The sequence below is a fragment of the Symphodus melops genome (genome assembly GCF_947650265.1).
Source record: "Symphodus melops genome assembly, chromosome: 14".
Lineage (NCBI taxonomy): Eukaryota > Metazoa > Chordata > Actinopteri > Labriformes > Labridae > Symphodus > Symphodus melops.
This window is the reverse complement of record NC_136704.1, coordinates 21,569,628-21,592,669: the sequence shown is the minus strand read 5'-3', so window position 1 is coordinate 21,592,669 and position 23,042 is coordinate 21,569,628. Positions and strand designations below refer to the sequence as shown.

At 40.8% G+C, this 23,042-nt stretch overlaps 2 protein-coding genes across 3 annotated transcripts in view; both read right to left on the bottom strand.

Annotated features, from left to right (window-relative positions):
- Positions 1-13,945, bottom strand: part of gpr158a (G protein-coupled receptor 158a) — a 58,126-nt gene extending 44,181 nt beyond the window's left edge. For both annotated transcript variants that reach the window (XM_079361423.1, XM_079361424.1), the window contains exons 1-2: positions 12,395-13,945; positions 2,307-2,412 (exon numbers count right to left, since the gene is read on the bottom strand). In XM_079361423.1, coding sequence (XP_079217549.1) covers positions 2,307-2,412; positions 12,395-13,272 — 984 coding nt within the window. In that variant the 5' untranslated portion in view covers positions 13,273-13,945. The remainder of the gene's footprint in view (positions 1-2,306; positions 2,413-12,394) is intronic.
- Positions 13,946-15,766: 1,821 nt separating this feature from the next.
- LOC306835033 (patched domain-containing protein 3-like) lies at positions 15,767-20,480 on the bottom strand (the record flags this gene model as incomplete). Its single annotated transcript, XM_079361425.1, has 4 exons — positions 15,767-17,390; positions 17,583-17,728; positions 18,761-18,882; positions 19,767-20,480. 4 exons carry the CDS (start codon positions 20,478-20,480, stop codon positions 15,820-15,822), a joined length of 2,553 nt encoding a protein of 850 aa, XP_079217551.1. The 3' UTR covers positions 15,767-15,819.
- Between the last annotated feature and the right edge of the window lie 2,562 nt (positions 20,481-23,042).

The window sequence follows — 23,042 nt, the reverse complement described above, 5'->3', positions numbered from 1 at the left end:
ACCTGCGTGAGGTACAAAACACGGCAATAACACCAAATGAATCCTATTTGCACAAATGGGGCATCCCTCCAAATGCTGTTTTAATCACATTACCACACACAGCTCTACCAGACTTTATTGCACTGCAGCTGAGATTTCTATTCATAGCTGGAGGAAATCAGCCTCCCACGTCACCTCTGATTTACCCTTTGGTGCACTTTAAACCCGGGATGGTAGGTTGTTAAATGTAATAGATACAAGACGACTTGCTGTAATTCCGTCCTGCACAGGACTGCTGTTACATGAGGGGGTCTTATGAGTTACGAGACAAACTCTGGGATACACATTCCCCAGAGATAACAAGGTGGTTAAAATCATTGCTGCACTCCGTGTTTATGTTCCTACCACAATTCTTCTTTTCCTATCTATACTGTTTGTCTCGAAGATGTGACCGTAATGAGACATTCCTGTATGATAAAGCTGCCATGCAAGACAGGACGCATCCTGCAACATATCAAGATCACGCAAGTTTCCATCAATCAGCTGTAAACAAGCACACAAACTCTGCACCTGCACTGTAAGCACACAGAGCTCATTATTCTGCAAGCAACTAAAATCTATAACACTACCATTAAATTTATCTCCATGTAGAAAACCTACACACGTACACACACACACATACACAGACACACACTACGTCAAATGTCTCTGGCATTGACTGTCCACATAGAGGTGGAAGTACTCAGACAAAGAGAGTGATTAATTATTCAAAGAGGCTCACTGCAATCCATTACATCACATGCATTATGAAGCAGTCTGATCTACAGCACCTCTTCAAAATCTATCGCTCTTAACAATGAGGCTGAACTGGCAAGAAAGATCGACCACCAGAGGGTTACCTACTCGCTGGTCGTGAAAGGTTACTGTGTTCGCAGGCAGAAAGGATTAATAACTGAAGGGTAAAAGTAAAAGTTTTCAGCCAAGAATGGTGTCGATTTTTTTGTTTAGCTAAGCTAAGCAAGCTATATGGGCTCAGTTGAAAACAACACAAACTCTCAAGGCGAGTTCATCGTCAAAAAGGATTTTTATTTTTTATATTTTAAAACAACTAAGGAAAAATAATTGTCAAAAGTTGAACATAAGAAATGTGAGAGAGAAAAACAAAAACATTAAGCGATGTCTTTCTTAGCGATACTGTTTAAATATTCCTATTCCAGAAACAGCAGGCACTTTTTTTTCTAAGTAAAACAAAAATAACTGCCCAGCGTCAAGCAGTACATAGAAAGATTAAACAAATAGCTGGTGAGCTATAGCCTGGTATTTCCCCCAGGAGTTGGTGGAGCTCAAAAACAGCGCTAAAATATGTTAAATCATCAGGGACTTTTAAAAGCCACATGGCTTCTCAAATACCTTCAAATGAATGATGATGTTGTATTGCTGGGTGTCTAAATCGACAACCGTTACCAACTTTGAAATACCAACCTAAAATGTGATGAGAAATGTCTTTATCTCTTCCTTCAGCTGTCTGACAAAAAACATATTTACTGGATGGATTTGATCGAGTCTTGCAGAACACACAAGGTTGTACTTTTGCAACGTATCTTGGCTAGCAGTGTTAAAAAATATAAATGGATGAGTTCTCCTTTTTAATAATCAAGGATTTTCATATTTGAAGTCCTTTTTAAAAATAGCAGAGGGTTGAGAGTTTCATCATCTTGTCCAAGAGCTCTACCCACATTTTCCGAGACCTTCAGACACAGATTTTTTATTTTTTTTTATCACATGAGAGTATGAAAAGAGGGGGCTATTTTCTCCTCTTCAAATGCTGAACACTCTCTATTTCCTTACCCATCACTGAATATTTGTTTTAAATATATGAGCTGAACCTGAAACAAAATGTCTCAAAATCATATATTTCTGTCATTTACTTCAAATTCGGTCCATGATTCCACTCTGTGTCATGTAGACTCAGCCCATCTTATACAACATAATCTTGACAAGACAACAAGTTCAGACCTAGAGTTTATTGTGAGTATTTTTAGTTGAAACTAAAAAAGAAAGCCAAGAACTAACAGTATTTTGAGGATAATACAATGAAATGTGTATGTGCCTCATTTGAATAGTGATCCAGTAGCTTTGAGTTCAAGAGTTGACATTTTGTATAGGTATCATTAAAGAAGCACGAGATCAATTTATCATGAAATGTACAGATTTAGTGCTTTTCCATTTAACGCCTGGTGAAGATGTGACTGAGTGCGTGTACGTTACAGATCAGCTATCCGGAACAAATCAATCCTCTGTCTAATCCGCATGTTCTGCACACTCACCTCCATAGTGGTCAGGTTGCATCGATGAGTTCCAGCAAACCAGCCATCAGCGGAGCACTGGTCGATATCAACATCCTGCAGATTAATGTCAACGCGCACCACGCCCCTGCAAGACAGGAGGACACCATTAACCCGGGTATAAAGAATTGAGAATGTCAATGCAAAGTGAGAGATAATGCATTTCTACAGGTTGTATCCTCACAGAGTTCAGACAAATGACAGTTTGTTTGTTTTTTTCTCAGAGAAGAGGGCTGCATATTACCTGTTTCAATAAAATGTGTGATTGAATGATTGGCTGTCAATGATGAGGTATAAAATAGCTTGTTGTTCTGATCTATATGAGTTAAGTCTTGTTTAGCTTTACCAGGACGGACACAAAAATGATTAACATGTTAGATCAAATTCTAGAAAGATCAACTCTCTGATGCTTGCATGTGTGCAACTATGATATCTTTAGGGTTGACTGTTCGTATAATGGTCTGTATTCGAACATGCATGTATCAATAGAAATGCCTCACATTATAAGATGAGTAATATGTGGCATACATGACATGCTGACAACGTCAAAAAAATAAATAAATTGAAAAATAAAACAAAAAGAGTGACATTTAGTCCACAGCTTGCTAACTAACTAACCTGACTCCATGGCAACCTTCCACTTCCTGTTTATAAATAATCTCCTCAGAGTTTACGCTACTTTTTTTCTTTTTTTTTTACAGAAAAAAACGCATAAAATGTCAGGATATAATGCCATTTAAGAAAATTCAGAAATAAAAAGCTACACAGTGACTCAAAAACCCAAGAAAAATGCTTTGGGGAACCAGAAGTGCCAGAGCTAATTCTACTTTGCTGCCCGAGCCGCTGTGAAGAAAAGGTCAGCATTCCTGATGTGAAAGGTCCGTCTCTCTGATTGTGTCTTCATACTCATGTGTCAGATGTCATTTCAAGAGGGCAGCTACAGCCGAGAGGACGAAACAATTGCTGAATTCATCCTATACACAAAAGTAGACGACAGTAAATCCTTGTTTTCTTATATTTTAGACGTATATTCCAACAAGAACTCGACCTCGGCCTACGATCGTCCTACGTCCTCCTGGCGTAGCTTACTTAAAAGTGTTGTTAGATAATATACTTATATATACATGACATCCTGATAATGTTGCGAAATGAAAAATGTAGGGATTTCAGCGTTTGGGAAAATTCTTGATACAGAACAGCCTTGCAATATTTTTTGAAGAAGTATTCTCTCTACAGGGGTAAACTGATAAGGTCACCTCTAGAGTGACAACACATGATTTAGCTCCACAATCTCTCACACTGACGCTCAGTTTAACGGCCGGTTTGATCAGTGCAAATAAAATGCACAACTCTTCTTCAAAACCAGCCGACAAACCAATCCTGTTTAATCAGTCAAAACCTGGAGCGGCTTCACTGGCATAACACAGTTACAGACTATGTTGTAACCTTGAACTGCTGTGTTTGGAAAACTGCATTACAAGAAACAGAAGGTGTACCATATAATTCAGCCAATATTAAGAGAAACACATTCATGTTGACCACTCTTTTTTTATCTGATTGAAATGAGTAACATCATGTGGAAACTGGATAATCAGAATCACTTATGACTTGACGTGCTTGATTCTCACGGCAGAGACTTGCAACTTGCTTGTGACTTGAAGGTTGAGACTCGAGACTTGCTTGTGACGTGTGCATTTGTGACTTAGTCCCATGGCTGCTTTTGACGCTCACCTGGGCATTGATGTGAACATCTGGTCTAGGGATGATCATATAGAGAAGGGAAAAACCCAAGCACTGTCACCACAAACTTTTCATGAAGGTGTTCTGCTTTGTTTCCCAAAAGCACGAGTTGTGTTTAGATTTCTCAGCGCTGTTAGGATAAATGTCATGTTGTGATTCAGACTCATTTCTGGGAGTGATCATTGACTAAAACCCCTTTAATTTGAAAGCTGACTGATTTGTATTAGCATTGTATTTTGCCCCTGGCGCAGTTTTGTTAAAGACACTTTTGTGGTTTCAGAGAGTTATTTATGGAGAACATTATTACCAGGGAAGTAATTTGATTGAGCAACCTTTTAATTTTCTACAGTTTTTTTGCAGTTTTGAGGAACAATAAGGTTTTACACACATACAACGCAAACTTAAACATGTCACTTTCCACTTTCATCCTAATTATTGTCTGAGAGGTGTTTTTGATTGTGTGATTCAGGCAAATGGGCAGAAAGCTGGGTAGTTAGCTAGGCAGATAAAGCTGCCATCTGAGAAAAGAGCATTGCTCGTACAAACTTTAACTTGCTACAACACACCAATCACACGCTCTGCTGTTGGATCATTTCATGTAAAGATAAATAGTCTCTAGAATAAACCGCCTCTGGTGTGGCAGATGTAAATCCCAGGTATTCCAGGTATTAGAATCAATGCCGTTAGAAGCTGTGACAGCGAGGCGTGTAAACATCTTGTCCTGTCTACTGCTCAGTTTTGAGGACACAGAGTGTGGTTTCCATAGTAACGCCTCAGTCAAACCGTCATCTTGTGGTGACAAAAAAAAAAAAAAAGAAGCACTGAGCAGAAAGCAGCGATAGGGTGCTGTCACTGTCGCTTTATCACTTCTGGGATGAGAGGGTTCAAGTTGTCTGTGATTAAAGAAGAGATGGTATAAAGCTCGGAGAAGTGTGAAAAAAAACCCGGTGAAATTACAGACGCAGCAGGAACCAGAGAACAGTTAAAACTCACTTCTGATCTATATTAGGCTCTTTCAACAGCAGACATTTTGACATGTTGCAGAAAAAGCACAGGTGTAATAGGTAACATTAATCACAACGCCCTGATGTATAATAGGGCTATTTTTAGAATTACACACGCTCCCTCTACAACAGTGTCTGCTGTTAGAGTTAAAGAATAAGAGTATTTTATGTGTCCTTTTACAACACAGGGTTGGACAATACAGAGATTTGCATCCATATTTCTGCTCAAATTTATTACAAGACAGTATCGTATCACGTGTTGTGAAAATAAAATAAAATAAAACCTTGTGCTGAAAAACTTTGATTGCATTTGGGAACTTTGTGTATTGGGGTTATCTTTTGCATGTTGCTAAAAAAAAAAGGTTCTGTAGTAAAGATCACTTTTTTTGTTTCCTTTTCACTTCCTCTCTTTTCCTACTGCACATCCTGTGGTGACACTTCCTGGTGTCTCCCCTCCCCTCCCGCTTGATTGGTTTCTGTCTGCACTCTGTCACTGATTAGGGTAGATTGAATTCACCTGCTCACTCCTTATTAAGACAGCACTCTGTCACAATCATGTTTGGAGCTTCACATAGGGCGGCAGTTCAGTATAAAGTGGTTTTTTTTATTTTTTTTAAATTTAAACTACTATTCAAGTTATTAACTAGTCCACTTTAATTTATCTTTTGTACTTTCTTTATTCTTATTTCTTTCAGAAATGCCCATGGTGATAGCTTCTCAACCTTTTCTGAACCCTTCTAAACCGCAACGTTTACATCAAAACATGAGTACATAATTGCTAAGCATCGTGCATAAAGGACAATCATTGACATCACCAGGGGACATTTATTTACTATATCCATTGAGCTTTCATTTAGCCCTTTCTCTTTCTCTCACACACAGAAATACTGCTGGTGTGGCATGTTCTCCAGGTGTACAGGAGCTGGTTTACTATCTCTGTCTCCCTGTGGACAGCAGGCGAGTGCAAGGCTCTCGTTGCCTGTACTTCTGTTATTAATAACTGCTGCTCCGCTCCTGCCTTGGGGCAAACTGACCTCGCTGTTTTCCACTGCACTGCTGGTTGTTTTGCTGAGAAATTACCTCTGTTTCATTTCTCTGTTATGTAATAAGAGTAGGACACAGTCCACTGAAATGCAGTACAGGCAAAGGACCATTTTTTTCGAATGCTCAATACATCAAAAAGTCTTTCTCTGGCAGCTCAAGCATTAACATTAGCCTGGGTTTTCCTCGTGAAATTGAAAGAAAAGCCTGTTTTCTCACATTTTACCACAATAGCCTCCCTCTTTTTCTTCTGCTTCCAACTCTCCAGGCAATCTTTCGTATCCCGGCCAAAGTGGATATATGCTGTTTAAAAAAGCGTGTAGGAAAAAAAGAAAGGAAAACGGGAGTATGTTTGGGAATGCCGGCAGCACAAAGAACTTCTCGTTATTTTACGAGGAGAACGGACAGAGGCATCATGGTGGCCATCAAGGCCCGCGGGCATGGAGACAGGATTATCACAGAGAGCAGGAGATAGTGGTGCCCCAGTAAACTGAGTGCTCTCTCCTTTCATCCTCCATTCTTTGTGGGGCTTAAGGCCAGGCCAGCAAAGAGATGAGCACCCCACCAGCAGACGCTCTGGTCTTTCAAACAGTCAAGTCAGACAGTGCTAATGTTAACCCCAGCTTTGTGAGGTTGACTTGGATATATCTGGGTAATTGCCTCCAGGCTACAATTGGATATCCACTGAAAAACATCTTTGGAATAAAAGCCTCGTGCCAGTGCTCTGTTTGGCACAAATAAGTCGTTGATGTACAGTATTCATAAGTGAACACTGAATGTCCTGCCTATAAGATTTTCACTGTATGTCCCTATTCAAGCCCAGAAAGCAATCTTGCGTATTACTTTGCCCATTTGGCCACAGTAGGCTGAATCTGAATTTATCTAAACACAGAAACAGATTTGAAAAAGACGTACGCAGTAATTTATATCTTCTTGTAGCTTTGAATGTGTAGCAGATGGTTTCCTCTATACTTTTTATTTTGAAATGTCAGAGTCTGAGAGTTTCTTCTGAAGAAAGAACGTATCCACACTGACTGTGTGTCGATAAATCAAGAATAATAGAAAGCAGAGGTGACCATGTATGACTTGCAGGAGCTTAAACATGATCCTTAAGCTTATCCATGTAGACAGAAGACTTGCACGCCCAGATGAACTTGCATGCACATTCCTCCTGCTCCAATGTCTTGACTAGAACACGCTGCTGTCCTTTTAGAAGGGCACAGTTCAAACGTTGTGTTATGGAACAGTCACAATGCAAGAACCGGGCAAACCTCCAAAAGGAAAATGTCTCCTGCGTAATTGAAATGCATTAAGCTCACTGGACGAGAAGCTAATGTGAGTATAGCTGCTGGGCGAGATGTCTTAAAGCATCCTGGGTTATTTCATTGAGATCAGTCGCTGGTTCTTCAGAAAAAAGCTAAAAAGCCTGTGGCGACACAGCTGTCTATGACGGCAAAAATACGTTTTGATGGGGTTTTTTTCCATAACTGACACTTCAGGACTCTTGAAACTCTTGTCATTAAAATAAACCCTTCTTAATGTTTGGTGAGAAGCAACGCAGGAATTGAAAATATTTTTACTTATTCTTATAAATAGACTTCCATTAGAGTGGGGAATGACATGAGGGAAAGGGGCCACAGGACGGAGTCGAGCTTGGGCCGCATGTTTACGTTGCACGTGCACTAATCACTCGGCCACCAGGGTCTCGATGGCCAGTAAATGTGTCTGGAAATTAATGCAAAAAGGAATATTAGACTATCAAAGAATTTCCTGAAACAGAACTTGTGTCCACTTTGCTTATAAAAACTGCTTTCAATTACTGTTGCTCAGTTAGTACAGTCATCGTTTCTCAAAGTCGGTTCGATCCCCAGCTCCTGCAGCTGCATGTCCAATGTGTCCTTGGGTAAGACACTTAAACCTGAGTTGCTCCTGGTGCTTCGTCGGTGGCGAATGAATGCGTATGAATGGGTTTAGTTACGTCTGATGGTGACTTAAAAAAGCAACATCTGCCATCAGTGTGTGAATATTTAGGTGTGAAAGCTCTTTCAGTAGACAGAAGGCTTTAGTCCATTTACCATCTTCTTTTCTAAACTATTGAGTTAATTTGTTGAACTTTAATAGGATATTAAGATGTTAGGCATATCAGTCGGATAAAAGCTTACATTTCATTGTGAAATGTTTTAAAGCAAAATAGTGTAATACTTTTTATTTTTCTTCATTTGTATCTGTCATATATACATTATGACAGATCTGCTGAAACGAACACATAAAAGGGGAATTTGTAGTGCGTGGTTGTTGAAGGTGTGTCAAAGTTTCCCTGAGTTTGACACTTTCCGACTCCTTTTCCAAACAAGAATTTCACAACCTGAAGGAGGACAATATTTTTACTCTTGCAGATTTTTAGACACAACAAAGCACTCTGCGGCCTCCTCTATAATACCAAAGCTCTATTCATCTCACACCAGATTACTGAAGGATAAACCTATGGTAACAACATGACAGGGTTTTAATCCTTAGAAAGGCATCTGAATTACATTCCTGTAATAGTGTAAAAACCACTGAGATTATTCCAGTCATTAGCAGGTTTTTTTTAGGAGTATAATGTTTCTTTAAAGTGAGCCGGAAAGGCAGCGAGTTAAATTCTCTGTAACGATGACATTTACTGGCTGAAGGCATCGTATTGACAGGCCACCTTACTGAGCTGAGGTGTCCCAGTGACGTCAGCCGTGAGAGAAGGAGCACCTTAGGGATCTTTATCCCCAGCTTGCTCTCGGTTTGTCAGTGGAAAATCTGCATGGTTGTACTCATTTCACAGTTATCATTTAAATGTTACATCACTATTAAATTTTATTTTATTAGACTGGATAGTAGATAAAGATGCATACATAATCGGGAGAGAGAGTGAAGGAGGCCACAGGTTCACTGGACATGAACCCAGGCGCCTGGAGGGCTACAGCCGCCGTACATTGAGCCCGACTTAAGCCCGAGGCCATCCGTGCCCCGTGATCTGTAGTTCTGAGGCTATAAACATTTTCTTCTAGTCAGCGTACCATTACATATCATCATGCTCAGCCCCAGGAATTGTGGGGTTTCTTTCCTATTAGTTTCTGGATGTTGTCCATCTAAGCAGATGCTTTTGGCTCCTTCCGGAGTTTGAGGCCTCCCACTCTGTTAGACAGCTGGGCGTCCCATAGCAGCCAGCTTGTACAAACTTGAGCTTGCTTGTACAGAAAAGTGAGGCGCCTAGCCAAGCATAAATGAAGATTATTCTGCCTCCTAATTAAACCGTGTTTGGGCTTTGGAGAAACACACTAAACAATGTTTTGACAGGTCAGTTCAACTTTTTCGCTGCTGCTTTGGAATAGACTGCCTCATCATTGAGCTTTTGCTGCTTAAGTTCCAGCCTGAGAGCAAATCAATCGTGTTGTGAAATGTGAGTTTGAAGAACATTGTGTTGTTGTTTACATTACATGGCCCCCCTTTTTACAATGATGCCATGCTCAAAGTTTGAAGCTCACATACTGTTACAATGAAGTACTGCTGGGTCCCAGGTTGCAAACATAGACTGTATAAACATTGACTTAGTCAAATAATGGTGGCTGCAGTTTCAGAAATAGTGGTTTCTTCAGCACTTGACACTTTTGGAATCGTAGTTTTTTGCACTTCTGCATGGGCTTCATTTTTCAACACTTGCTGCTTAAGTTCCAGCCTGTTGCAGCTTGGTTGCAAGTTGACTAAATTGAGTAAATCTGAGAAATTATTTTCATTTCATTGCCTCAAGAATGAAAATATTTGAATCTCATCAACTACCATTTTACAAAAAAATATTTTTGCTGAAGATCACTTTCTAGCAAACATTTCCATTAACGTCAAATGTCCTCTTTTTTATCATATTATTGCAAAACAATATTAAACAGTAATGTAAGCATTCAGTGTTAGCTTAAAGGTTAGCCGATAATGTTTTACTTTTATATACAGCTCAATATCCCTCCTCATTTTACTATCCTGTCTTTAGATTGATGATAAATCTTGTGTGTTAACATTGAAGTTATTTTTTAATTCCCTATTTTTAAACTGGGATACAAGGGCCCTTTTAAATAAGATCAAATCCCACATTGTGTGTTTATTCACACTAGTTTTCAATTCCAAGTCATCTTCCAATTAAGACAATACTGGAATATCTCTGCTTCTGCAAATGGTCTCCACAAAGATACCCACTCTATCCTTTAAACCAACCGGTCGTCTGTGTGGTCTTAACTGCCTCCCTTGTGACTCAAGTGCAGCTGTAGAGACAGACGGCAAGAGAAGAGACCAAGTATGGGAGGTGTGATTTCTTACACATTCACAGAAACAACAGGTCGATCTATCGCAAACACATGTCCATGCATCTCTGCTCCAACAAGACACATAAGTTGTTTAGCACCTTCATGTTCAGCAAACAAACAGGACAGACACCACCTCAAATCTGTTGTTGCTCCATATGCCAGGTGCATTAAAACTCAAAACGAGTCACCTTGCTTCTTTCAACATCATCATCCCAAACAGGAAGCACTAAGAGGCTGGAATCAAGATGGCCCATGCAGGGTTGTTGTTCTACATCTTTCATTATTAATTCATTGTTGTATTGATTGTGTATTCAACTGGAGAGGAAACGGAGGGGAGCTGCTGTCTGAGGCAGTTATATTATCCCCTGCTCTCCAGTTTCTCATCTGGCCCGGTGCTGAGGGAGGAGACACCCACTACCCTGACATCAGAGCTTGACAAAAAAAAAAAAAAAAAAAAAAACAGAGAGGGAGGAGAGATGACAAAAAAAAAAAACCTTCAGAAGAGCTTTAAATGTTTTCTGGTCGTGCAAAAACGTAGCTGAAACTTCAATAGCGCTCCAGATTAAAAAGAAAATTTTAAAAAATCACAAGCTATTTCCAGTTAGCTTATTTTATCATACAGCCTTTAAAAAACCTGTGAAGTAAACGTGTTGCATGCTGGCAAGCTGTCTATACATTTTGGGAGTTTTTAATTTTAGCTAAGCGATACTGTGGCAGTAGCTTCGTGTTCGCCACACAAACACGAAAAGAGCAACCATTTTCAAATGTTCAAACTAGTCTAGAAAGCTGAAAATCCAAGTACATGACCCTTTATTGTAATCCATGAAAATGTCAATATTATCACTTCTCTGCTTAAAATGATAGCTGGCATGTGTCACACCTTTTACCTTATAGAGGAGGCCACAGAATAAGGTCATTCAAGACACACTGGCTTCTTTGGCTGTGGGAGTAAAGTCAATCATATTTGGCTCTATATATTTATGGTGAACGAGAGTTCTGGTGTAAGGTTTGGAGTGTACAGGATACTGTCCTATCAGATTGCTTCAGTGGGAGAATGACACTAAGTGAATGAAACTGTTCTGGGATAACACTAGGCAGCTGAAAGTACATTACAGTATAATCACTGCAGGTTTTGACTCATTTGCAATCTGCGCCTGCCTGTGAGTGACTTCAGTGTATCAATTAAAGATTCATCCCAGGCAGTACACACACAACTAGTGATCTGGATTAAATATTCATTGGGAAGATGTCGGTCAGGATCATACGGAGCCTTTACACTTGACTATAGGTATCACATTACGTAGATAGGCTGCAGCAGGGGTGGCTTTAGGACATGAACTGTACAAAACACCGAAACGTGAAACACCATTTCATCATTTCCTGTTCTGTTGATGCTGGCTGCTGTGCTTACCTAGAATTTTTTTTTTTGTATGCCTCTCATCAAGAAGGTTCTGACTCATCACAGATTTAGCAGCCGCCCCCCTCTTCAAGAAAAGAAAAGTAAAAGGGCACACGGCATTTCCCGAGTAGTAAAGCATGCAGCAGAGTGAGTTTGAGAAATGAATTAGGGCCTGTAGCCAGAGGTTTCCTACATCCAGTAACATCCAGGGTTATTTTTAGCATCCCCGCCGCCTTGTCAGACTGGAGGAGAGAAGAAAACCCCTCTTGTGTAACAGGCGGGGGAAGCTGCGGTATGTTTGGGGAGGCAAGTGAGGCAGGCATGATCATCTGAGTTCCTAACCAGATTATTGAATGTGGCTTGTGGTTAAACCTACCTGAACTCACCTTTTTTGTTGACAAGAACCTTTCCCTAATCAGTATCTTCATAACACAAACAAAGGCATGCAAGAACAGCATTATGAACAGGCTCTTTTAGTGGTGTTTTGCTGAGCTTGTTGTTCACCAGCCTGTCTATTTATAGCATCATTAGAGCTCAGGTTTCAGCCATCTGTGTGCCTACCTGAATTCAGGAGCCAGGTTGGGCTTCAGGCCATAGAAAGCAGCCGATAAGGTCAAAAGCCAACGTGGAACAAAATTCCCATTTTCACACTCCAGGTAGGGTGCAGACCATTTGACATGCATCTTGTCCGGGATAAAACTCTCTCCTTTCTTTAAAGAATTGTCTGCTGATTTTAAACCTTGGCTCAGCACTTTTTTACGGGAGCTGGGCTTCTTTCTGTCTTTGACATCGTGGTACCACTCTGTTTCTGTTGTGCGGTTGTGCAGATGGTGGTGGGCAACGCTCGAGAGATCTTGGAGGACTATCTCTCCCCCAGCCCTGGTGGCTTGGAGAAGAACCGTGGCCTCTGACACTTCTGAACCCGTGTTGAAAGTGACAACAGCCCGGTGAATCTTTGCGTCTCCCTCCAGTATACTCCTCACTAAAGCATGATACCACTCAATGTCTCGCCGGAGACTGTGCTCCCTGGACCTGTTGGCTTGCAGGATCATGCTGAGGAAGTTTGAGGCGTGCAGCACCGTATCCAGCACGCTGCTCATGGAGTAATGCGGGGTGGTTTGTGACCTTCCCCGCAGAGAGGTGAGCTCATATCTTCGCGAGCAGTTTGCGTGCTTTAAGGTGGTCGAGTCTCCCGTGTGGAGAAAAGCCGTGACCACCCTGGGGAGATGCTCCTCTATTTTCTGCGGTAGCTCTGCCGTCTCCCCGGGTGGATGATGAGGCGCGCGGAGATGCGCCAGCTGCCGACGGTGCGTCTGAGCTCCGCGAATCTCCTCCTGTGCCCTGACATCCTTCCCATGCGCTGACCATTCCGCGTATCTATGGTTTGATCCGATCACAAATCCCACTTGCAGCAGCAACGACAGCCGGAAAACAGCCATCTCCCTGCAGAAAGCGTCCACAGATGTTTGGTGGGGATTGTTTCTCGGTATTACAGTGTCGTTGGGCGGGCGTGTTGTGAGAGAAAAAAAAAATCTGTTCCGCTAAAGCATCGCTTCACCACTTGTAGGATATTCTTGCAAGCTCCACGCCTCTGTTCTTGGATCAAAAAGAGGAGGAGGGGGGAAAACGTAAGAAATCCCCTCGCTTGCCTCGCTCAATCTCTTTATCCTCTACTTCTTCTTCTTCTTCTTGTTTTTCTTCTTCTTCTTCTTTTTCTTCTTCACAGATTCCTCATGCAGCTTGTTGATGGTGAGGATCCGCTTGCAGCTGTTTCCGCACCTCCCTTTCTCTCTCTGTAGACAAGACTGTCTTGGCTTTTGCTGTGCGGCGGATGCTCTCCTCCTGCGTGTAGGCTACACAGACTGAATCAAAAACGAGGAGGAAGGGAGGGGTAAGGGGGCAGGTTGTGATTATATTTATATATTTTTTTGTGGAGGCACCAGTCAGGGAGCCTCTCACTTGGATGACAAACGCACTCCGCCCTCTTCCGACCACTACAAGCATTAAGTAGGCCTTCAGAGGCCACGAAGAGATGCATTAGGAGCTGGTTGTTCTAAAAGCCCGTCTTCTTCATCATCTCATAGGGCTCCGGAGGCGCCATTGATCCGCGTATGGCTGTACACTCTGTCAATCACGGCGCAGTGTGTGGTGGCGCGTCGAGGGAGCTGTCCAGTGCTGAAACTGATGAAGCAGTAAACAAGCTGTCCATGACTGAAACTGATAGAGCGAATTATCGGCTGATTTATCAAAATTAACTTCTAATTAGAATAAATGAATAGGGGTGTTTTTTTCTCCATCACTGTGGCTTTCAGAATTAATTTTCTTAACTGTTCATAACTATACTACTCTACTCTGAAGCATGGGTAATGTTTTTTTAATCTCTAATTCTCCTCTGAATTCATGCCCAGGTTGGGAGGATAAATTCGTTTTCATCTCGTGCTTCTGTTTGGAGATAAATAATAAACTAATAAAAAATATTTGATTAATTTGAGGGAAGTCTGACTGATGAGTTTGTTTCATCCTTTTTTTCTACCCTTCATCATTACATTGTTCCTCAGAATCTTTATTTAGTCGGCTGACTTGTTTTGCATGCATTTATTGAACATCAATGACGTTCCTAGCCATCAGCAAGATTATCCAGTAATTTACTGGATGCTTATGTAAGCAGTTCTTTAACCTTCATATACAGTATGACCTGAATCCCCTCCAAAGTTTCACCGTTCATTTTTGTCAGAAACCCAAAACAACTAGCATCTTCTTTAACCTTGTGAATGTCCCTCCATGAGAGGGTGGCTGCTGCTAAAATAACGTACTCAACTTTGATCTTTACTAATCACATATGGCTATAAGTTCAGGTGACCACATGCTAACTGTTTGGGAGTCCTCATACTTTTGGCTGCAGTTTCTAAACCACAGTTCACCCTTTGGAAAGCTCAGACACAACAGGATGACTACTCTCCAAAACTTCAGGGTGTATTTGTAATGTGAGACAGCTTTGCTTCCCTTTTTCGATTTATACACGTTTTATAGTTAAAGCAAAGTGTTGGTCTTTCCTTGGTGTCTAATCCAATCAACCACACTGAAGGAGCTATACTATCACCAATCTATCAGTCTTTTTTTTTAAATTCTGGGTTCACTTATAGCTCCCTCTCAGTGCAGTGGCATGTCACGTCACGCTGTGTTGGGCTACAGACATCTCTTCCTGTAAGGAGAAGACAGGCTTGACGGAGTGTGACTGAGCTGGGACTTGACCCGCTTGCTGAACAGACCACCGGGCCTGCTGGAAGTCAGAACCTGAAGACCTCATGGATACTTGACCAACCCACTCTAAATGCAGCTGCTTCTGAGTCTGCTTTCCTGTACTCCTTTAAAATCTTCAACAAACATCTGTTGACTGTATATCCATCAGCAGACATTAGTGTACAGAAAAAGGCACAAACTGAGTAGGTATAATTTGATTATTTTGCTTTTAAAATCTTCAAATTAATATCTCTAGTTATAGCATGGTAAACAGGCTAATCTTAAGGCGACTATTTAACCAACTATTTCAATTATGAGTTTCTGAAAGTCAAACTAACACACTTCAACAATGCGATTTGGGATTGATTTACTTTTGCATGCTCAAACCCAACACAGAACCTGGATTGGCATACTGTTGTACAACCGAGTAGCAAAAGTAGCATTTGCACAAAAAGTAAAATCATAAAGTTGTCCATGTTGTCGCCGTTCAACAAAAAGTTTATTGCCATCTGTATAATGTATCTATAAAGTGAGACTTAAACACCCATCTTTTATCATTTGATTTCTAACAAAAATATGTTTGTAAAAACCATAGGTTGAGGAAAAAGGCAAAAAAAAAGATGAACATCAACAATTAAAACAACCAAAAAATAATGTAAACTTTCCAAGTTTTACAATAAATAATTTGACAAGAAAAGGTTTTTAATTGAATGGGATCTTCAAGTACATTCATCATACCTACCAAGTCATAATCTGGTGATTTTATCAAGTTTTTCTTTACTCTCTTCTTTATGCGGTTTTCTTGTTAATAGTGTCAGAATTACAGGAACGAAAATGAGACCGTGCAGCATCCCGAGAAACATGACCAGAAAGAACATCTTAAAAAATGTCCTGAATGTGTTAAACTCAGACCTAGCTAACACTGACACCCCTAGGATGGTCGACAAAGCCCCTTGTAGTATGGGATAGCCTAAATTAGAGAGAGCCTCGATGGCCCTGTCGTCAGGACTTGTTTTTTTACTCGTAACGAAGGCATAGGACACATGAGCCGAGAAATCTACCGTGAAGCCGATGCAGACGGTAAAAATAATCATGGATATTGAATCAAGGCTGACATCCCAAAGCCACATGCAACCAGTTACCCCTGTCGTCACTGAACCGATAGAGAAAGCCACCAACAATGAGCAGAGGGGGTCTGGAATGAGCAGCAGAGAGACAACCAGCATCACCGCTGTGATCACGCCCACGTTTTTAATCGTGCTTTTTACTACGACGTCATACTGGTCGTAAAAGATGAATTTGTGGTGATAGACTAATAAAGATGCAGCATTGCAGTTTTCTGCAGTGGTTGTAAGACCATTCAACATCTGCATTTCCATGCTGCCATCTGAAATGTCGACCGTCTGGATGAAGAAGCGGGATGCATAGATGGTATCTCCAGTGAGGTTCACATCTTGCTTGAAAAATGGGAATGCATCGTAGAAATTTGTTAGATTTCTGAGAAACACGTCTTTGTCATCAAGGTTTAGATGTGACTTTTCTCCATATGCGTAATAAGAATCAAGCCAGGAAGTAACTATATCTTTATCTACAAACTGAAGCCCTTTAAAAGCCTCTATGCAGCCCTGAAGTTGCTGCCTCTTGTCTTCATTCCAATATGGGAATTCCTCACTAACAATAACCATTACAGTGGGACCGTAAGCAGAAAAATACTGCCTCTCCTTGATGTTAAATGTTGTAACGTGGGAGTTATCTTCTGCCAGATCATTGAGCTCAATCCCCTGTTGTACATGAACACAGCCATAAATACTTCCAGCTAAGTATACTACAAAGAGGAAGATTACAGATCCCTTGACCCACGGTTTGATCAAAAACGGGCCGTAGTAATCCTGAAAGAAATTACTCGCTGGTTGTTTCTTCTCTGTCCCAGTGTTGTGGTCGTAGCCACCTCCCACACAGCAGATGTTATATGAATCCGAGTGATGATCGAGTTTGTCTGATGGTATTTTCACACAGGTCAGCCAGTGCCGGTTGTCGGCTTCTCGACTCCCGTTCAGAGCCAGGAAGGAGCCAAAGAAGGTGATTGTGTAGAAGTAGCAGAAGACGAGGGAGACGCTGGTGTACACGCAGAACGACTGCACTGCTGGGAAGTCGGAGGTGACGCCGATGGAGAACTTGAGGAGGTCAGTCAGGAAGGTGATGGTGATGGACATGACAGCTTCTTTGTAAGAGTGAGCCATTCGATGAGGCACTGAATCTTTAACTTTGGTGTGCTGCCAGTCGGACACCAAAACGAACATGTTGTTGAGGCCGATTCCTAGAAAAAAGAAGTTTCATTGTTGATGCAAAATTAGATAAAATTTCTATTTGAGGGACATTTTTATAGTCTACCTGATCTACCTGACAAAATCTGTATCAGTCAAAATACTGTTTATACTATACTAATGTAGAGTATTACTTGGTGGTTATTGGAGTCTAAAGAGAAGGAAAAAGATTGTCTTTTTCTTACCGAGTATCAAGAAAGGAGAATTTGCGACTGTTATCACAAACGGCACTCCAATGTAAAGCAGCAAGCCAAAAGAAGATATAATAGCCAGACCAGAGGAGAAGACGCCAAAGACAGCCACCCACACTTTGTTTCTCACATTGTCCAATCTGTCAACAAGATTTGAAAAAAAAAAAAAACAGGGTCGTTTTGACTTCATAGTTGATATCATGCAACTAATAAAGTTACAATGTAGTGTAAGAAAAGTGGATTTTCAAAAAATTCATCTCGACAATTTTATGCTGAGAAGCCGCAGAATCATCTTTAATTATGCAGTTTTTGCTGTAAAGCCTCTCAAGCAGTATTAATGGTCAAATGTTTTTTGTGTTTCACTGGTTTTTTTTTTTTTTAGCTCAAATTACAAAAGCAAGATTTAAAAGATCCCATATTATCCTCAATATTGCAGTTCTTGTTGTTAGCCTGGGAAAATGTATCTTATTCATCCTCTACAGGCAGATGTAAAAACTCTAATTTCAGCTTTTACCTGAAACAGCTCATTTCAGCTGCTGTCTCTTTAAGGTCTCCCTGTGCACACGCTCAATTTCTTCTGAGTGGCCAGCTCTCTGACAGCTCTCCAGTGGGCTAAACACTGGAGGGCTGCCAGAGGACGGCTTCTCTTCAGTGCTGGCAGAAGAGAGCTGATATGTGACAGGTTTCAATGGCTTACGAGAGGCTTGAAGCTTTCTCTTCATATCGAGAACTATCGCAGAACAAACCATTTCGCTCAATCTGCAGACTGATTTCTCCAACAGTTTACCGATCTGAAACTTTGCTCACTTTAAGCACGGACAAATTCCTCTGCAATTGTTGTTTTAGATGCATTTTTTTAAATCTCCTCCGACGTTTTATTAAATTTCTCCCAGTCCCTTCATGATCCAAATCAAATTATCCTCTTCCAACTACATCGTGAGGAAACTAAATCTGAACTTCAGACTTTGAAAATGGCAGAAATATCCAACATTTTGAATGAGAAGGAACATCTCTAAATTCTAAAGTCATGCTCAAATTGTCATGATGACTCTGTGTAACCTGCCAGTTTATTTCCCTGAATCTGTCACTTTGATAAACAACCACAGCTGTGTCCCGTACTTGGCGTGCATTCAGGAAATCGCTCAGTGTGTGACAGCCACTGATCACCTCACCTCAGGCAGGATATCACGGAGAAGGTGATGGTGCAGGCATAAGTGAAGAGGAATAAAGGGATGCCATCTGTGGTGTGACTGTCAATCTCCTCCTGTTTGGATTTGGAGGTGTAGTAAGACACCTACGACAGAGAGAGTACAAAACCAACATGAACACTCAACCCAAAAAATCACAGTGTTTACACAGGGATGTCACCACTGCAGTAAAAGCTGTGTGACAGCTCAGCTTGTATAGCAGGACAAAACACTGCTTCTGCAACCTTGTTATCACAAAAGGAAACATTAAGACAGAGTGGGAGCAATCAGGCTGTGACTAATAGATTTAGACATATATCTTTATGTTTTTAACTGCACATTACCAGTTCTTATTTTAGATCCTGAGCTAATGTTTCCCTTTGTATCCCATAGCAACAGTATGTTCAACTATGAGACAGTTTAATTTACTTTTACAGTGTTGTATTTAAGGAGTTATTTCAGTATCATGTCCTATATAAGATGCGTCGTCTATCAAGGTCATGCCCTAAGTATTGTTTCCTGAAATTCATTGTTATCCCTTAATGAACTCAGTATTTGACAAAACTACACAGAACTGGGATTTTGAAGTTTATTTTTTAACTTATTGTTGATAAATGTAACTGATGTTGGGTGTCAGCAGCGTAGTGGTTGGTGCTCTATGCGGGGGCCGTAGTCCTACGGGCGGGCAGCCAGGGTTCAGTTCTGACCTGTGACACTTTTCCTGCTTGTCCCCCCCCTCCCCTCTCTCTCTCTCCCCCTTATTTCAGACTCAGTTCACTGTCCTGTCCCTGCAATGAAGGCACAGGATGCTTAAATCTTCAGTAAAGAGTTTTATGAAACTTTTTTTAAGACTTTTATAAAAAATTATTTAAGAGAGAAAAACTTACTTACTAGAATAGATAAAAGAAAGACGTGTTTAAATAAAGGCCACTGAAAGAAAAATGCTTCATGAGGAAATACATTCAATAACCAGAACGAGTGTAATACATACCAAAATACGTTTGCTGTCGGTCTGATCTGATAAGAGTTTTTTAAATCCTAACAGCCATGACGTTGTGGCATCAGCTGTGCTCTCTTGATCTTCTAAGTAGTAGGAGAGTTTTACAGCCTGAGCGCTTATGACTGAGCCATTTTCATTTGTCACAACCCCACCGAGCACAGAGCCCAGAAATACTGGACCGTATCTGGATGGATGGAAAGGGAGAGTGAGGCCGATTTCATCTTTAGACTGAAGAATTTCCAGGATACTGTTTGAGACACATTCGCCGTCTGCCTTCGCGCACAACTCGTTGTATCCAAGGGTCCCATTGTACACAGTGATATCAAGGATCTTATTGTTGAGATTGATGACGTCCTCGAAGGCAGGATTTTCAAGTATGTTTGCATCGTTGGGTGCTGCAACAATGAGGGAAGCAAAGTTTCCCTGGTTGTACAACCTGTCCTCTGAAAACATTGAATCATCGTAGGGGAAGTTTTCCATGATAAAAGCCCTCGTAACCTTCGAGGGTCCTTTTCTGGGAGTGTATTGTCGCTCAAGATCATTGTCCTCCCTGTCTTTGAGAAAAGTGAAGCCTCCGCCTAGTGTTGCTGTTAGTGTGAGAGGAATTACAAAAAAAAAAAAAGGATAGGAGCCGACGAGTGATCCAAGTTTTTCAAACAGGCCCGATAGAGGCCTTGAAAGGCAGTCTGTGCGTCTGCATCCCATCTTTAAGACTGTCGGGATAGATTGCACTTTTAGAGGAAGTGCATTCTTTTATAGGCTTTGTAGATTATAACACTCCTACCACACATCTTTTTTTTTTTGCAGTCGCTCAGTTAAAAAAGGCTCTACATGGTAACCCTTGTACCAGGAAGAAAAGGCAACTGGGGGAAGTATTTAGAATTATTGGAAATCAGGAGGCTATAAAATGATAAAGAGGAAAGAGAGGAAATAGCTAACCTGTGTTAAAAGAAAAACACCTTGGTACAACTCAGAGTTAATAAATTGCAGACTCGACCTCTTGACCTACTTAACAATGCAAAGATGTAAGTGTGCCATTGCTGAGTTAGCAAATAACTTGTCACAAATGTTAGTTTTCCTGCTCTCACGTTAAACATTTACCATCTTGAATTGTTCCAAAGTGAGCCCTGACTGTAAGTTTAAAGATCCCATAATATTCTGTTTTGTAACTTTCATGTTGTCAGTCTGGGAAACCATAAAGAGCAGCTTCGCTCGGTTTGGTAGATTAGAAAGATTCTTTATCTTATACTGGCATCAGACAACCTGCGTGAGCATCGACATTTATGAGCCAATGTTTTGAACGCAACATGTAACAGACACGTACTGCTCCTTTTAATATGGTCATCCAACACTGTAACACTACAGATGGTTTTGAAATGGGTATCAGCATAATAGATCAAGTTTCATTTTAATGGTTGAGTCCACCACAGTAAGAGCTGGACTTCACTGGAGTTAAAAAAATGTTGGGAAAAACTTGAAAATATGGAGTTACCACCAAAACCATCTGCTTCTGCTTAAGGGTCTTGGTATATTTATGCTGTCGTCTCAAAAACCCTTATACGTGACTTACACGTGCTAATAGAAGGCTTATCACAACAACCTCATAAACACCTGGAGTATATTTGTTATAATATAATATGGAGCGTTATAAACCCTCCAGGTGGACTGCTCTTGATGTGGAAGGGCTTAAGAGGAACTGAACCTGTCAGTTCAAAACTTTTTCAAGATGTAACATTTTCAATTCATATTTTTTCATAAATATAAAAATGTTTATGCCTTTATTTGACATGGCACCTTTTTTTCTTTTTCGCAATTATGCAATTTTGGCTTATCTCAATCTTTTCTTCGGGCTTTTCTGACAGGAAATGTGTGGAGAGAGATCAGACAAAACCGCATTAGGTTGGGAGAAGAACCTTGAACCTTGACTTTAATCTCAGAAGATACAACAACAAAAAAAGTCAGAACCAAAAAGTCATTTTTTTCAGCCATATTCCTTTTGTGTAAGATCAACCAATTCTTTATGATACAAAACACAGCATTCTTCTACTACAGGACCAAAGAGTTGTGCCAGTATGTCATGCCGGCATTTTAAGAGAACTCATGGAGCTAATTTTAGCATATTGCGCGTTTATGTTGACCCTCGTTTTTCATTTAAGTTGCATAACATTTTTGTTGCAACTTTCTGCTTTTGTGTCTACCTTTGTCTGAAGTCAGGTTCAGGTGACTTTATCAGGTGTTGATTATGGCACCATTATCTTTGAGTGGGGAAATCTGGCACTGTTGCAGAATTACAAATGTGTACATGAGCAGAAAGTCTGAAAGGTGTCGGAGCACTGAATGATTGGTTTTAACCGATGGTCACTTTTAGGAATACCTTGGGAATCCAGTGACATATATCAACCGTGTCGGCAACATGTAACATTTTAGCCTTTAATTTCACATTTTATTTGAAGTGGGAGTCTGAGAGGGTTAGCTTTACACCTCCGAGCCAGTCGGCCTTTATCTGGCAGTTAACCCCTGTCAGTCAGCTGTCAGTCTGAGAGCCCGCTGAGTTCCACAGAGACAATGCTCATATCTCATTTCACACAGATCCATCTCAAGGTCATTGATTTCTCTTTCTCCGAGTGAGAAATGGATTCTTTTCTTTCATCACAGAGAGGAGAAGATCATGGCAGACTGTCGCCAGAAGCCTGATGGAAGCATCAGTTAATCTCGTTCAGGACCCTTCAGTTATTTCATTCACCTTGAATTGAATCACAGTTTTTTTTTTTTTTTTTTCTCGTGTGCTTATCAAAGGCTGTTAACAGCAGATGAGTATTGTTCAGCCTTGAGCTTACATCAAAATGCAAATGACTTCAGCAATCATCTTCTGGTAGGCTGCTCCTGTTGACACCTTCGTTAGCTCCAGATTCTTCCGTCCTCTTTCCTCACACTTTGCGGAGGGATGCTCGGGGTGAGAATCGATGTTGAAGGTAACAAGCAGCGAAGCCTCGGGTGAACACCATGTCGACATGCGTTGGTTGATTGTTTGGCTCTTGCTTTCAGAAGGAATCCATTGAGCACAGTAAAAAAAGAGTACTTTACCATGCTATAATACACCGTAAAGGACAACAGCCATGACGAAAGGGACTGCAAACCTCAGAAGAAACACATACACTGTTTTCACAGTGTTGTCAATCACATCAGATGACTTGGACAGTTTAAATGAACAAAAACCTTTCCTCAAAGAGACGTATAGTTGGTTTCGAAGATTTTTCGTATTATTAG